The 17383-nt window shown below is 49.6% G+C and overlaps 4 protein-coding genes across 4 annotated transcripts; 3 read left to right on the forward strand and 1 right to left on the reverse strand.

The window, feature by feature from the left end:
• Positions 1-4224: 4224 nt before the first annotated feature.
• J4E82_000030 (uncharacterized protein) lies at positions 4225-5157 on the forward strand (the record flags this gene model as incomplete). The annotated part of the gene is made up of 1 exon (XM_051726354.1): positions 4225-5157. One exon carries the CDS (start codon positions 4225-4227, stop codon positions 5155-5157), a length of 933 nt encoding a protein of 310 aa, XP_051593536.1.
• A 5906-nt stretch (positions 5158-11063) lies between these two features.
• On the reverse strand, positions 11064-11942 carry J4E82_000031 (uncharacterized protein; the record flags this gene model as incomplete). The annotated part of the gene is made up of 1 exon (XM_051726355.1): positions 11064-11942. One exon carries the CDS (start codon positions 11940-11942, stop codon positions 11064-11066), a length of 879 nt encoding a protein of 292 aa, XP_051593537.1.
• Positions 11943-12563: 621 nt separating this feature from the next.
• On the forward strand, positions 12564-13628 carry J4E82_000032 (uncharacterized protein; the record flags this gene model as incomplete). The annotated part of the gene is made up of 1 exon (XM_051726356.1): positions 12564-13628. One exon carries the CDS (start codon positions 12564-12566, stop codon positions 13626-13628), a length of 1065 nt encoding a protein of 354 aa, XP_051593538.1.
• A 2555-nt stretch (positions 13629-16183) lies between these two features.
• J4E82_000033 (uncharacterized protein) lies at positions 16184-17337 on the forward strand (the record flags this gene model as incomplete). The annotated part of the gene is made up of 4 exons (XM_051726357.1): positions 16184-16841; positions 16895-17109; positions 17161-17253; positions 17299-17337. 4 exons carry the CDS (start codon positions 16184-16186, stop codon positions 17335-17337), a joined length of 1005 nt encoding a protein of 334 aa, XP_051593539.1.
• Between the last annotated feature and the right edge of the window lie 46 nt (positions 17338-17383).

Raw genomic sequence — 17383 nt, forward strand, 5'->3', positions numbered from 1 at the left:
TCGGCCAGTTGCTGTCCCGTTTAAACAGACTCTGGTTGAAGAATGCTATGGTTTGTATGGAGGCAAAGTCAATATAGCCTTCGTGCTATCTGAATGCATGTCAAGTTCCGTTCATGTGTCAAATATCTAGTCATTCAAGAAAGCGTAGCCCAAGTCATGTCCCAGGGACAGCTCCGCCTATGCCGTGGAGACATGTTACCCGCTGCAATGTATGCGTGTCAGGCGAAACCAGTCCTTGACTTCTGCTGTAATCGTCCTTCCTCCGGGTAGAGACTTCTCTAATGGGCTTCAGCGAATATACAAAAGACTTTCTTGACCAAGGACTCCAATTAACTTTTATGTGGCTTTAAGTAGTCCGAAAAATGCTCCAAGGGAGCATCGAACAGAGTTGTCAGTCCTGGACTCTAAACCAAGCGTTATGCTTTTGTAGCAATCCTCAAAAGTGATGACAAGGTACCGGTCAATTCATCGTCAGCCCAGATTCAGTCATGATTCTATTGCTTGGAACCGAACCAGAATCGCTGGTGCACGGTCTCTGGAATTGGTTGCCCCAATCCGCCCTCAACACTGTAGCCTACCTGAGCCTTCTAGACAACATGAAGAGGCCCGTGATGCTCTCTTGTCGCTAGAGAAGGCTACATGACCAATGCGCTGTATGCAGCACATTATTGTCTGATCTTAGCTGTTAGCGACCTAGGGTTCCTGTCTACAGACGACGCACAAGATCGCTAAGAAAGCCCGATGTGGCCGGATGATCCGCCTGTCGAAATACAGTTCCTGCCTTCGTCATCGCGAGCCAAGGCGCCTCTCCACAAGAAGCGACTTGATCAGAGCGACTCCAGACTGCCGAGCATAACGTTTTTCACTGCACGCATCGTAGCCGATCTATCAGATCACTTACGAATATCTCAAAAAGAGCTGCAATGCTTACATTAGCTTCCTCAACAGCTCCTTAGCTCACGGCCGGGCGCTTTGTCGCGTCTCCTCCATCACGAACCAACGTTCGCGAATCGATGTTGTCACCGAGATGCAAGGGCATGAACACTGCGACCCCTCGAGGTGCTGTACGCGGCTCCCGCGTGACTTGACGCTGGCTCGACTGCTCAAGTTGAGGTTCAATTCCGGCGACTTCAAAGGTTTTCGGCTTGTCTTTGGACAGGACGTCCAAGTGAACGATAAGCAGTGATACAGTGGAATCCCTGCCTCAGTCTTGGCCTCTTCTACTTGTTTGCCGGAGATGCAAGCTAAGGACAGAAAGAGAAAAGGGGCTGTCCGAGTGAATTCAGCGAAGGTCGCGGATGGACGGCTTGGATACTTCGTACTGGGAATACATGATGCACAATGCACGCCTCACGAGGTTGCCGAGTATGTGTGCTCACCTGGAGAGTCGAATGGCATTACGGCCAAGAGACTGAACGCACTTAGTAAGTTTGTCAAGAACAAAAGAGATACTCAAAATCTGGTGGGGCGGTGCTCGTGCGCGGGCCGAGGACAGCGTGACAGCTTCGCGACCACGCGCCGACGCTTCTTCTTTCCATTGGAAACCTCACCAATCTGACAACCCAAGAAACCTCCAACTTTGATCCTCTGGCTCGCATCCCAACTCCAGCTATTATGCTGTTTAAGGTCTCCGAACTCTTCTCTGAGTTATGAAACCTGCCACGATTATTCACTTACTCTGCAGTTGCCAGCCACTCTTCATGGATCTTTGTAGGATGCCTCATTTACTCTGTTCTCCGCTGAAGAAGTCGTGATACTTGGAATAGTGTATCTTGATGCCAGTAGGTTTCTTCCTGTCCCTTATTGAATGTAACGTTCCGTAACTTTCACCCTTCCAATCAAGTCTGCGTCGGAACCATCCGCTTGGTTGACTATTACGTTTCTACAAGGGCTTTGTTATACTTTTTTGGCCATTACAATGCTCCAGGGGCTTTCGAATACCCGGTCAACGACGCGCTGCTCTTTAGATTCAATGATTATTGATCACACACTATCCGGACTGCACTGCTCCAACAAAGGGCTCCTTTGAAGCGCATGATCTTCCTTGATTCTACAAGCTTCACTGAAGAAGATGCCACATTCCTTAGGAACCTGGGCGAGTTCCGACACTTTGTGTACTTGGAGGCCAAGCAGTGCTTTGTGTTTCCCTCCAAGATTCGGGGCATCGGACAGAACCGCAAGGATCACAAAGCGCTGCTGGAACACTTCCTGAAGTCTCTCAAGACACTGAAACTCCATGGTTTTACTTGTACAATGGCGCTTATGGTTCTAAAGTTGGCTGCAAAAGGCCAATGCTGGCCTAAGATGGGTACTCTACAACTGACTTACCTCCCACGTAAGAGGAAGCTCTATCGCCTTCGCTCGGAAATGAGTGAACTTGTCAAGAGCAGTGAAGACTGAGGTATCGGTGTCCATGTTAAAGAGAACTAAAGTTGGTGGCCTGCAAGGAAGTCGTCTTGTAACTGATGAGATTTGAGCCCCTTAGTGGAGTTGCTCTTTAGGCATGAGAGAACGACGTGTCGCCTTCGCCACAATCTTTTCACGGGATTGAGAACTAAGCGTGCGATTGTCTTAGGTAAGCGAGGGATGTAAGTCTTGACGGTAATCAGGCAAGTTCTGGGGTAATTTTATCTGTTTATGCGACTTCGCGTCCACTGTTGCGACCAACATCGCCGGTAATGGGCATTCTTGTGGTAGGTAGTAGTAATTTGGCATCATCTCATGGTCCTGAGGCTATTCAGTACCACATTTTTCACTTGTCACGTAGAATGGACCGGGTGTGTTTTGTGACAATGTTACAAGGTTGGCCTACCATATCCTTTGGAGAAGCAAAACCCGGTCAAGAATTCCATTAACGAACAAGGTTACGGACGCCGACGTCATGGCTCATCATTGCAAGTGGACATACAAAAGCAAATACTAAGGGGTGTGCAGGGAATGTTGCGTTCTTTAGTTATGGCGATCTGGACACAATGGCAGACAGCATGAAGAGCAAGAACATCTTTTTTGACGCGCAACGCTTTTTAGAGAATGAAAGCGGGAACTGCCATTCATCTGGTGTTCAAGGGAAAAGTAAGCTTGTTGGAATGGCATGGATCTAGGAACTTGATGTTTTGTTTTGGAGTTTTCACAACGTGCAGAGCAAAAGTGTCGACACTCGGTTGAGCTAGGAGGTCTGAAGACACAGATAACGCATAGCACGCCATCTCACTACTGTTTAGTAAAGTGTTATCTTCTCCCACTGTTGATGCAAGTTATTCGGTGACTATCGCACGATAGTTAATGTGGAGATGTATCCATAGTATACTTCGAGCGAAGGTAGCATTCCGGCGGTTATTGCGGCATGTGGCCCAAAGCCGGGCCCAGAGAGCTTTTTGGTCGAACGTCGAGAGACTGCCGCTAGCATGACTACCTAGGTACCTATGTACCTAGGTATTGTTAAGGTTTCGTCAATAATCTCACAACCTGCATCTTCGAGTGTTTCTTTGGAAGCGAACAACGAATTCCTCTATGCGTAACATCGTCCGATTCCATTACGCCCTGCGCGCATCCCGACAGATCTGGGCGCATGTAGTATGCGGCTGAGAAGCAAGGCTGCGTGCTTGGCACGAGCTAGCACCAAACCAGCCACACCACACTCTTTCAAGCGCGCTACCCCTTCGCCAACACCATTGGCCCACCTGAGCAACAACCAATTCCGGCATCACAACGAATAATGCGTCGGAGACAGGTGTATTGCTGTGAACGCCATCGGAAGCCCCGCAGGCACCGGACGATTAACAACGTGCCGTCATCAAAGAAGGCTAATGAATCACAACGCCTGGGACACATGGTGTGGGGCGTAGGGCTGGCGTGAGGGTTCAATCAATGTTAGTCCAAAGACGATCTGGTTGGTAGCTGCTGACCTTTGCATGATGATAGCGCCTAGACGTTGATGTTGGTCCACAACAAGACTGTTGTGGCGTCGCTGGAAGATGCAATTGTTGACCTGAGAGCCTTGCTATGGCTAGCTGTACCAATTCTCCAAAATATCGGTGCGGTAGAGGTGCCGCTGGCAACGTTTTGGGCGCTTGATCCCTAGGTATATCATGCACCCATTTCTTTTGCCGAAACCTCCTGGCGACTGGACGATCTCCTAACACGGAGTTGGAAGCAAACGTTCATAGCAGGCCATCGGCACTCCACTCTCTCTTTTCGACAACTCCCTGCCCAACTTTCACTACCATGAAACTGTTCACCTACGAAGCCTGGGGTGTACCCAGGGCCGGCTTCGACACATCACACTCATTCGTTCGATCTCACTTCATCTCACCAATCACTCTCGCATGTATCCGCGCCCTACTAAGCTTATACTGCTTCACGACAATTATAACATGCTATTCCTGGCTGGCGCACGAGACAGCCACAATTAAGCTCAAAGATGTCAACATTGGATCCTACACCATCCAGCAAGGCGACGCAGCTATCGGACAATCATTCAGTTTCTTCACATACCTTACTTTCTGGTCACTTGGCTTTTACTTCCTCGTATCGAGCGTGCATACCTTCATGTACGCGTTCCGGCAGAGGACATGGCTACACGACTGGCCTAAATACCTGCAGCTGTTGCATAGCATGTACTACTCCACCATGACTTCGTTTCCGTTTCTAGTCACGATTGTCTTCTGGGGTACCATGAACTCTGGATGGCCAGCCGGACGGTTTGAACAGTGGATCAACATATCTGTCCATGGCCTCAACAGCGTCTTTGCTGCGACTGAGATCGTGCTATCGGCTACCGAACCATTGCCGTGGCACCATCTATCCGTTGTCCTTGGGGTCCTGTCGGTATACCTCGGCCTTGCGTACCTCACTCGATATGCGCAAGGGTTCTATGTGTATGAATGGATGAACCCAGCTCACGGCAACGTTAGCATCATTCTTCATGTCTTGGGATATGCCGGTGGAATGATTGCACTGTTTTTGCTAGCAAGATACGCAATGGTTGCGAGGAATATGCTCGCACAGAGACTACAAGACCAAGATGATACTGAGTATGGTGAGAAAGGAATCCAGCTCGATGATCGGTCTGACACTTGGTCGGCGAAGGTCGGGGTGGTCAAGCCGACGCCTATGCGCGTGCAAAAGAAGCCAGAGGCAATTGTTTCGGAAGTCTAAGAAAAGGGAGTTGAACTAAAATCCAAGTCTAATTACAACATGTTTCGTCAATTCGTGATAGCGTTTCGCGTAATAGTGTATCCTCGGCCCAAAATAAATTCGCATTGATGCGATGTCACCAGGCCGTCACAAGCTTACTTTTCTGTTACATTGCACACCTTTGTTTGGCGCATCCAATAACTGTCTAGCAATTAATTGGTACCATCACCCGGCTCAAGACCGTACAGATGTGTATGCTCCGACTGGTGTAGCGCACTGTAGCTTCACTAATTAGAAGGGTATGCCATGTGGAGGGAGGTTCTCAAATACTGGTGCGCAGAAGCAATGCTGCAGCTATGAAAGATCAAACAGAAGACATAGAGTGACAGGGAATCCAATGTGGAAGCAGGCGGCCTAAGGCCCAACGATGAGGGGCTGATGGAGAGTGATATACCCTTAGGCCGTCCACATTATGATCTTCCAACCTTAAATCTTGATCTGATGGAAGAGAGTGAGACAGAGATCAATACAACAACGTGTCGCATGCGACTGAGCCAGCGGCCATTGCGGCTACTCGCATGCACATCGCCGAGACGGTGCTGAAGGCAGTCCTAGGACCGTGTGTACTCACCGTGGCTTTGTTGTTCAGACATTATTCATGATATCGTTGCGCTAGACTTGCAGTCGCTGAACTACATGGTGGGCTACTACGCCTTGATGCTGCGACCTGTGACCGCCTACATCTGATCTACTGTACGTACTCAGGTATGTACGGAAGATGTGTTCGCTACTACCTCCATACTGACTGCACACATGATGGAGTGAATATGTTTCCAAATAAACAGCTCTTGTGGTCAACCGAAACGGTGATACACGATCGGGCAGAAGTATGCTATAAAGAGTGGTAGAAGTGTGCAGTGCCTGTGTCAGATTTATCGTAATCTCGGTGTTTGCGGATGCAGGCCCGCCACGGAAGCGAAGGAAGCGATCAGGCGAGCACCGTGACGCCCTGAGTGGGCGTTTCCAGGTGTTTTACATCGCAGATGACAATCTCAGGGCCATGGTTCCAAAGTAGAAAGCGATAAGAGAAGTCTGCCTTACCGCTGAATGTCACTGAGAACCATGGCCAAAGAGTCATTTCTCAATCGACAACAACAGGCTTTTGTGACGCTTCTGGCATATGACAACCTAATAGTGACAACAAAGGGGGTATCGATGCTGCATTGTTGTCACTGCAGCTGAAAACAGCACGAAACGATGGAATGACGGGCTGATGTCATGGGTTGTTTTAATCGATGCGCATCAGCACCTGTGCGTTTCTGTGGCTCAGTATTCACCGACCCTAGCGAAAAGCTAATTCTAGGAACAAACTTACTAGAGAAAAGAAATTCAAAATCGGAGGATACTCACCATGACCATTGACAAGGTGCAGTGTTGTCGAAGGCGATCCTGATGGTTGGGGATAGACAACGGTGGGCAAAGACAGGGTTGTGTGGCAGCCTCGGTTGCTTGCCACGTTAGAGTTTAGCGTTTCCTACATCTAAAATTAGGGGAGGCAGTGCACGCGTTCCGTCCTTTACCTGGTCCTTGATGATCGCTTCTCCCGTTATCCATTGCCACACATCCAACTCATTGCATACCCAGAGTAGGATTATTGCCGCTGGGCGCGTTCCCTCGGCACTATGATATCCCATGCGCTGAACGCTGAGGCGAGCGGCTGGCTGTACAGAGGTCAAGTGATCACGTACCGTCTTGAGCCTCACCGCTTGCAATTCGGTAACATTATGTTACCCATGCTCCGGGCGCTGAAAGGGGTCCTGATGTGCCGTACCCGTACTGAGCATGACGAGCCTCTCCGAAGCTTTGGCGTTTGGCCTGAAGAGTTAGGCCAGCAATCGTCTAAAAATCCTTTCAGATGATCCCAGATATGGACTGTCAAATTCACATCCATTTCCGTCGAGACCTGACCTTGAATTGGAATACTCTTGTATATTCGCCCCGTTGAGACGATTGGGACATGCACACTTCAAGCAGTCTGCAAATCCTTCTGTAAGGACACTCCCTTCCGACATCTACACACGGTAATCTAGCAACGGACGCCTTACCCCTGCGCCCGTTAACCACCGCCACCCTTTACCACGCCGCACTAACCTTTCCGACCATATACATCGCTCTTGTTCCACTGGTGATACCACCCGCCCGGGATGTCGGAAGCATAGAATAATTGGAGCTGTCAGATCTGCGAATCGGCTATCAGCATCGTTTAAACTCGCTCGAATACTACAGTCGTGCAGTAGCGCAACGCCATCAAGCCGCACTTAACCTCCACATTCAACACCAAGCTCTTAGGCCTGGCCTGCACACCCCTGCTTTCAGCCTTGGATACATTTGCATACGAAGCAGCTCTCTTTAGCATGCTACCCGACGCCCAGCTGCTGACGATCCCACCAACATCTTTCAACTATAAGCTTGCGGATTTACCGTCAACCAACAAGCTAGTCGCAGCTTCTAGTCCATTCTTCCTACACATCAACGCTAGCTCAACATACGTGGAAGATACAGAACATATGGCACACCACAATCACCGTTCCAGTCGAGTGCAGACCGAGAACGAGCTGTGGCTAAACATGCCAGCTTCCACAAGGCGACAACAAGAGCACGACTGTCGGCCAGAACGATCGGCGTATCAAACAACCTCGCAGCGGATTAGTGTATGCTCCAGCAGTGGAATCAACACGTCGATGATACCTGCTATCACAACCAGTTCGGACCTTAACAAACCACTCCCACCATCACCGTCCGGCCAAGATAAACGATCTCGCAAACCACCTTCCTTGCGCGGGTTTCTCCGACGCGAATCTTCAAGTCAGACAGAGTCAACCCATCTCCGACCCGGATCATCCCATCAAAACCGATACTCCACTAACCTAAATGTGGATACGAATGGTCATCATAGACACAACTACTCACGAAGCATGCCAAATTCTCCCTACGAGTTCAGCCAGTCCTCTCATCAGGATCCAGCAACCCTTCCTCGAGCACATTCCTCTGCGTCGGACTACTCAGACGTGGTGCAGTATCAGCCGTACTCTCCACTACCACAACACCAATACACTCGTCCTCAACAGCAGCGCGCGGTGTCAATGAACCCCTACTTTGAGACCACATCGCCTCCACGATCACGTACCTTTCCCGAAGCTACACTTGGCGTTACGACACGCGACAATTTTAACAGTCGGCCACGGCCACACACAACATGGGTGTCACCCACAGAGCCATTTACAGATGATTCTCAATTCCATCTATTTGCTGAAGCGATGACCGGACTGCCAAATGATGCCGAGCCTTTTTCACCAACCGGTCCACCACAGCTTCAGGGCTCACTTTTCGCTCGAAGAAGTGCTAATGACACCATTCCGATACCTCTGCAAAATCCCCAGTATTTGTCAAGAACACAACCGACACGACGGCCTCATAGAGAGCAGAGAGATGATTGGCAGAATTTTGAGCCACCACCGCATATCTCGTTACAAGCAGGGTCCGCACAAAATCATCCTCTCCCTGTTCAAAATCCGCCTCTCCACGCATATGAACAATGGCAACCACCATCACATATGGGTGCTATCACAGCGGAATTAGAGCTGCTGGGGCTGGAAGATCCTCAGGGTTCAGACGATGAACTTCCAGACTACCAACAGAGCCAAGCGGAGATGGCGGCGAAGAAGAGACAAGAAGCATCAGCAAGAGCTCGGGAACTAGAGGCAAGATGGCGAGGTACACGCAGATGATCATGGTTCTGAGTATTGAGAGCTATCTGGAAAAACACGAAAGCAGAATTGTATTCCATTCTGGATAATTCCCACTAGCCTAAACCAGAGCATGCGGATTGCGCTCTTGGAGGCCAGGGTTCGCATCTGGAACTCGTACGGTATTGGGATAGCCCAAAGCATACCGGTTTATGAAGCAATACTTCGGCCTTTTGGCCCCAAACCACCGTTCCAACCACCTGTTAATGCCACAATCACGATAAAGGACTAAGTGTCTGCATGCATGTATATAGCGAAGTGAAGCGGGTACGTACTGCGTATGCCCTGCAGTAGTACAAGCGCATTGACTCATTGCGGCACCGCCCCCACAACTCAACTACCGAGACAAGGTGTGTATAAACCGGCCGCTTTGATGTTATACCCAAGCGAGTTGTACAAGATGAATGACAGCCGGAAAGGGGGAAGTGGCCCCTGCATAGAGTATGATGACATGCGCCAAACGGCTGTTTACATTTGTGCATTTCCCAATGCAGCTGCAGTTGTCATTGTAGGAGTTGGAGCCGGTAACGCGTTCAGTGTACATAGGTATTGTTTCCGAAGCAGATATTGTAATGCACTCAATAGCCTAGAACAGCCTTTCCGCCCCAACATCTAGCGGATGGTCACACACCAGATGAACTCTCATGACTAGCTTTGCATCACTTGATCAGTCTGCTGCTAGCGAAGGAGAAGTTGTCAGGCAGAGAAGTTTTCATCTCCACGTGAGTAGATTAAACGACGCAAGTATGCCTTGTGGAAAGCCTTATACGGAGCGGAAATTTGAAACTACGCAACGTACCTAGGTACCCGGCCAGTGGTTAATCCATGCGACAAGGGTTTGAAATGATCACGTTCGGCAATACGCATCTATGAGCTCTGGCATGTAGTCTAGAATCTGGGCGCGAGTTTCTGATACTCCATCGTCTGCTTTACCTCATTAGCATTTGCTTCATCACCTGAGCAGATCAGAGAGGACGGCGTGACCGTCATCCTACGGCCAACTGCCACTTTTCATACTGCCAACTGACGAGCTCATACTTGATCTACCTATACCAGTGGTAGCATTGAAGTATCCAGAGACGCACTAGAATCCACGTAAGGCCTAAACGAAGAACACACTGGACGCGGGGAGTTTGGGGGCGGAAAAGCTTATTTCGCGGACGTTGTGCTACAACGGGCTGTCCAATACACCAATCCAGGGTTTCGAATGCATCGGATGTATTGATTGCAACAGAACACCTGGTTTCCCAACGTGTATCACATGAAAGTTTACTTTCCCAAACATGCGGTGTGGTATGTAAAGAGCCCAAGTGGCAATGCTATACACCAGACCTAGCTGCATGTAAGGCTTGACGCGAGAACCACCACGATTCACCTACAACAACCTTCCTAGGTAACACACCCGCTCCTTCGCCCAACTGTGACTTCAGGTGATCAGGATGCGCCAGCCTGGGCGCAACGTTACGTGGGGCAAAGGGACGGTTGCTCCTACCGTTATCAAGATTCACGGAGGATGATCATATCCGCCAACCCGGTAGTGAGGCTGTGCAAAACGCAAGTGAGATGCACATGCGGGCCGGAACGATCGTCGTATGTTTGAAAATAGAAGATGGTGCATATTGAAGGAAAGAAAGGAACAGGTAGTGAAGAGTATCATGGAATCTGCAGTGAAGATCACAATGCGTTGTAGAACAAAGATGAATGGGAAGGCTGGTCATGGGTCTAGAGAACAATGAGCGTACATGTGCAGCTGGGTCAAGGTCGCATACTACCTAGCCATCGGCAGCAGTCTTGACTTTGCAAAGATGACTGATAGATTGTCTGCATCATGTAGTGCTTTCGCAATGGCCTTGGTCTTTGTCCATGCAGTCTACTCCTGTGGTCGCACCCTTCTAAAAATGGCTGGTAGCTCGTGGTGATGACGTCATATTATCGCACCTCCCTAGCATGCTGCCCACTATTCCTCGACATCACTTTTCGTTTGCACCAAAACCTCGTTCATTCTGACAATATGTCTTGTTCATTGTAAACACGCTTGATATGCTATGGCTCTCAGCATGCAGATCACTGAACCAGTCGTGTGAGAGCAGGACCTAGACATAGAGTGAAATCTGACGTTCTTCATGCTTGCCAAATCTCCCTCTCCCACCCCATGCCGTCAATCCATCTCTCGCAAACCATATTTCCCTTTCTAGGCCGCTCTGTTGAAGTACCGTGCAGATATTGTGCTTCTCCTGCCATCCAATGCTTCTGGCTGTGTGTGCTAGATAGTTTGGGAAGATTATTCTTTGCCTTGGCTTCCCAGTCCGGATCGACATCTCCTGCTGGCTCTAATCCCGGCACCCAGAAGATGTCTCCCTCGGCTGGTATGCTTTTTGTTTCGAGCCACACCTTGTGTGCTAGCATAAGCATGTGCATGTCTTGTGCGTTCGTCACGACGAGGCCATCGAGGTTGTGGAAGCGACCGAAGCGCGCAGCAAAGTTTTCCAGCCAGGTACAGACCTGCCAGTGGTCGCGTCGAGAGCTACGCGACAAGTCCTCCAAAAAGCGAATCAGTACGCCACCACTGAGCACTCCATGCGGCCAATCATTAGTATCGGACTGACGTCGAGTAGGACCTGGATGGCGAATGTAGCCGGGCGGTGAGCTAACGTGTTCATCGTCGGAGCTATAGTCTGACGGACGCTTTGTAATGTCCACTACCGAGGACGAGGGAGAGGAAGAGCGACTTGGTACAGATGGTCTACGTGAAATGCGTATCTGAGCAGGTGGTAATCCATGACTTAAGGTATGCGAAGATGGATGGCTGAGCGTATCGGAAGACTGAGAACTTTTCTGGAAACCAGCCGGTGGTACAGTCACTTGAGTAAGAGGTGAGGCAGCCTCTTGTGACGCATCCTGCATCTCCATGTCAGTTGGAGATGGATCGATAAACATTAAATCCTCACTGGTAGTCTCCTTTCCGTCCTCACTCTTTCGAGATTTCAGCTTTGGCGCCATTCAATAACTTGTTATAGTGAATTAATTGCTGAGTAAGGGGTTCTTTGTGGTTTCAGCGACTGGAAGGTCGTGAACCCCCACACTATTTGAATCTAAAAGGTTTGCTATGCTAGACAGTTCTGCGTCACATGAAGACTCTCGGTAGACGCACGTGGGCTAAGAGACATAAGTTATTCACTGATCAGATTCACAAGATCATGTCGTTGAAACAACACAGACATGTCTAGGGGATTTCAAACATTTTGCATGAATGGCATTATATATGATTTGCGTCGCACATTCTGTCCCTTGAAGGTGAAATCGAAACGACAACTAGAACGTTGTTATCACTGTTGGCGTTATATATAATGCAACAGCGTTAATTCACTGTCCCTTAATCATGAAAACCCCCCAGTTATAAAATACATAGATCAAATCTAGCGCCTTTTTCGAGACCTGTATAGCTGCCAAATGCAACACAACCCTCTAGTTTTTCTCGAAGCTAGCACCCACTAAGACTGCTAGTAACTTGTTCTAACGAAGGTAGTTGTAAATTCGATGACAAAAATCTGCAAGAAGCTTTCCGTACAGTATCGTCGACAAGCAAGGGAAAAGTGGACAGTGATTCAGCGCCTCGGAACTATGGACGGAGGTCTTAATGGTGGCATAAGCAAAGTCCGATGCGACAACCCAAGCGCCAAGGGCATGGTTTTCATTGAAAAGCGATTCGGCAAAAGATTATTCGAATACGGCATACCTTCTAAAGAAATCCAGATTCTTCATCAGATTCAGGACCATGACTATATTACGAAGATGGTAGACCATTTCCGCGATAAATCTATTCTAGAGGGGGCTGTATACATGGAGTATTGCGACGTGGGAAGCATGGCAGACGTGGCACAAGGGGTTGCCAAAGGGGCTTATGTTAACGAACGCAAGATTTGGCATTGGTTCGACGAACTAGCTAGCGCGCTTACGTATTGCCACCGTGGCCCACAGCCGGAGATGAATGACGAACAGATCTTCCAATCCGGTTGGAGCAGAATCTACCATAGAGACATCAAGCCTGGCAATATCCTGCTAACAATCGCGAACGGCCAGGTAGTAGCAAAACTTGCCGACTTTGGCTACGCAGTCACTGAAGATAGCTTAGCAGCCTGCCCTAACCGAGAAGAAGCAATAGTGCAACCAGGAGGAACACCTGGATTCTTCGCTCCGGAGTTTCCATTCTTCAGCGGTGCTTCCGATATCTGGCAACTAGGACTCAGTATGATCTGCGCATGTACCGGTATCAAATCACCACGAAGCAAAGAGAATCCTAATGGTCAAATGTGGAATAAAGGACGACCGGCAGGCGCCAGGTACTCTGTTGAATTAAGTGGCGTGATCAAAATGTGCCTGGAGGAACACTATGCACGGCGTGTGCAAGCATATCCATTGTTGGTTTTCATCAATAGTTGCTACCAAACGATCAGGAACAAGCTCCCTATCGACAGATGGCCGGCGATGGTTTTCGATAGGTCTGAGGATCACGGCAAGGCGGTGTCACCACCGGAACATCGCCGGCCGAGACACCATTACACAGGATTGGAAGGCGCTGTGAACCCCGCGTATGGAGGCAACTATCCCGGACCACAGTTGCGTGTACCCGGTGGTATGATGCCCTTCTATGGAGCGGGATATCATGGCGATGGCAACGGGTGGTAAGGGAGAGGAGGATGAACTGATCCGGAAATGCTTGGTACTTCAAATGCGTGCGTTCTCGACGTCGCTAGGGTTCTCTCGGAGCACAGACAAGCATTAAAACCACTACAGAAATCCAGGTTGAGAACGTGATAGGCGTTAAGAGTTATGCCAGCCCCAGGATTCTTCAAGTTGGGCAATGGTAGCTGTCGGAGGAAAGCCATGCGACCGTTCGCAGGCGTACCACAAATCGCGAAGCTGCTCTTGATCTTCACGAAGCGTAAAACGATCACCAACTAAACTTGTTAGATGTACTGCTGAGCAAATGGTATACTTGATAGTAAACGCCCAAGTTATGGTGTGAATCGAACTGAACTTACCAAGTGCAATTGCGAAACAAGCAACAAATTTGCAAGGAAACCACTTGGAATTCGATTGCGCCACACCGCATAGTGTCCGGACGTTATCTTGTACCGTTCTATCGACAACAGCGCGTGATGCCTTGTGTGCTGGGCCAAGTTGGGGGATCGTCGGATCATGCACGATGAGGAGCATGTGAGCCAAGAGGTTGTACTGAGTGCCCATGACATGGGTTTTTTGATGGAACCGGATATCTGGGAAGTTCCTTCCGCTGCCATCCCGATCCTGCCGAAAATAGTACGGATCAAAGCTGTCAGGCCTACACTGTGTCCAAGATCTATTTTCGTCCATTAGTTGATTGTAGCGAGCAATGCTATTTCTACCTTCTCCAAACACGAAGTTGCTCACATCACCGAGGTGAGCGATGGTTCGTGTAGCCCAGATAGAATCGTTGGCCGGCTCGAGCGAACGATCAGCGGGGAAGATATGCAGCTTAAACGCTCGTTGCGTCATCAACGATATCCAAAGCTCTTGACGGAAGGCAGCCCAGTAAATGGCCTGTCGTCGATCAGGCCCGGAGGTTGCAGCGTATGACTGTTCGGCAGCGCGGATGATAGCTTGGGTACCGAAAAGATGGCCCTGAGGATCGGATCCGATAATCGAGATGTTCATCTCCTCCAGAAGCCGTAGTATGACAGTCGCCGCAAGGAGTGGCTCTTCTTTGATAGTGACGTTGTCGTTGAGCGCTGGGATGAGTGTGTCGAAGCATCGTTGATAGTACGCATCTGCAATATAAGGATCAAAGTCGGTGGTTCGACTAAGCTGACGAGCAGACAACGCTAGGATGGCATTCCTGAATGACAGCATTGGTCAGCCGAAAATCAATGTATCTCTGTGATACGTGTATTACATACATCAGCGTGCTGTTTTGTTTGGCCATCTGGACGATGTGAACCCCAAAATGATCTCTGGTATCGACCATGTCAAACTGGCAATGGTCAGTAGAAATTTTCTAATTTGATTTGAAAACTTACGAATAAGGCGACATTCTCAATGTAATGCTGGAGGAGCATTGCTTCCTGTTCATGTTCCAGCGGCCATAGCACAGGCTCACCAGGAGGTTGCTGATAGACAAAAGTACTAACACCTTCATCATGGTGCGGATGGTACGCACTCGTGTTTGCTCGGTGATCATGCAAGACTGGGGGCGCTGTTGTTTGTTGTTGCACCGGAGATTCTGAATTCAGTAACGACAGGACTGTAAGGTTTTCCGTTGGAGTAAATAGAGTTGAGCTTGGCGTCAAAGCGGTGCCCTGCGCACTTCCGGGAGTACCGCTGGGAGACGGCACGTGTACCGAAGGGCTGCCAAATGGAGAGTAGCCATCTTGGACATATTGAGAGCGAATTTCGCTTGATTCGTCCAAGAATTGAACTGCCAAGTGGTGTCAGCGAGAGCCGCAGCAAACATCAGCATATCCCTACTTCGTGGAGGGAATGAAACCCAAGGTTGTTCAACACTGAAGGAATCTGAGATCGACGAACGCCGGAATCGTCTTCCGCTCTCATACACGCATTCTTTCTTAGCATGCTCACACCTTCCGCACGCCGGCTGCTTGCCATCACCTGTTGCGCAATCGTCAGTGCGACAGTCTCCATAGTAGACTAATTGAGGCTTACATCGATAATGACGCGTGCGGCATCGGTTGCTATAAATGGTTAAGCGATGTCGTTCTGGCGCGCAAAGGACGCGAAATCTCGTACCATGGCATTTGCGATAGACCTCAACGTGGTTATGGGGTAGCGGAGGATTCCCGTGCGGGCTGATTTACGAAGCTGGGACGCGCGCGATAATGCTGCACGATGGAGTCCAGGACAAGAAATGCCCGCCGAGATGCGCAATGTGGTGTCCAACCACGTCTGGCCTGTTACTAAGGGCGGACGTTGATGATCGCTTCCGCGCAGCAGCAGAAAATCCGGAAAACGCGTCTCAGCGCCGCCCGGCCCCGCTCCTTACCCCACAGTTTAGCTGCGCCGAAAGGGGCAAGTTTCTCCTTGTCCACCTGTCATGTCCTAACAGCCCACGGGAGTAGGCAATAGTACGAGTCTACATAATACATGCGTTATTCGACAGACCTTGCGGATCTATTGTCGCTCGCTCTACATACTTAAAGACACTTGAAAGGTTGCTCAGGTGCTGCTATCTTGTACAACCCTCCATCATGCCTCATGCATTGACCCTAGAGCAAGACGTGCCGAGTTTCGACGGCAAGAAGCTCTTTGTGAACGATGGTTTGCTCCGACCGAGTCAAGTGGGAAAGCTGAAAGAGTCATCTCCAGATCTGCCCATGGAAGAGCTGCGCCGGCGCTACAATGAAGATGGGTATGTGTACCTAAAGGGCCTACTGCCAAGGGACAATGTCCTGAAAGCCCGCGAAGAGTACTTCAAGATGCTCGCGCCAAGTGGCGTCTTAAAGCCTGGTACCCAGCCAGTACAAGGCGTTTTTGATTCCGAAAAAGATGCTTCAGACTTCCCTGGCATTGGAGCTGGTGCGGCTCCAGGAAACGGGAAGCCTGGAGAAGCAACCGCAGAGAAATTCGTCGGCCTCGCGCTCGAGGCGCACTATGCAGATTGGTACAAAGAGACATTCTGCAAGCATCCTGTGCTGAAGGACTTCATCGCCCGCATGACAGGGTGGGGCGATAATACTCTAGGTGTTCGCAGGAGTTTGCTGCGCAACAACACACCAGGAAACAAAGCTATCGGCGTACATTATGATCAGATATTCCTCCGTCACGGTGAGCCTACCAGTGTCACCGCCTGGGTACCAATGGGAGATGTGAGCTTGACTGGAGGCGGTCTTATCTACCTGGAGAATGGTAGGCCATTTACTTTCCAATCACAGTCCAGGCAATGTTGATGATTATTGTAGGCCATACATTAGGTCGCGAAGTGGAAGCAGACTTCAACCGTAAGGCAGAAGAAAGTGGTTTGAGTGAGGAGGAAACAAAAAACGCATTCAATCAGAATATGCTGTCAACGGGATTGCTCGCCGATGGACCACGGGAGTATTCTGATAGCTTTGACAGGCGATGGTTGGTGACAAACTACGAAGCGGGGGATGTGGTACTGCACACTCCATACACAGTAAGCTTACCAAGGGATGACCATACTTGAACGATAGCTGATAGCATCCAGATACATGCATCCACGTTGAACTATGACCCGGACAACGTGATCCGAGTCGGTACTGACCTGAGGTTCGTCGACGGCAGCAAGCCTTGGGACACGGTAAGCAGAATATACTCATCATACGTATTGTACTGACTAGCATAGCGGTGGGACAAGGACTATGAGTTCAATGATGGTGTGTAGACCTGTTAGTCATGTATATTCATCATGAGCTTGATCGAGCTAGGCA

The sequence above is a fragment of the Alternaria postmessia genome (genome assembly GCF_024291825.1).
Source record: "Alternaria postmessia strain BMP 2775 chromosome Unknown scaffold_1, whole genome shotgun sequence".
In the NCBI taxonomy this organism is placed as follows: Eukaryota; Fungi; Ascomycota; class Dothideomycetes; order Pleosporales; family Pleosporaceae; genus Alternaria; species Alternaria postmessia.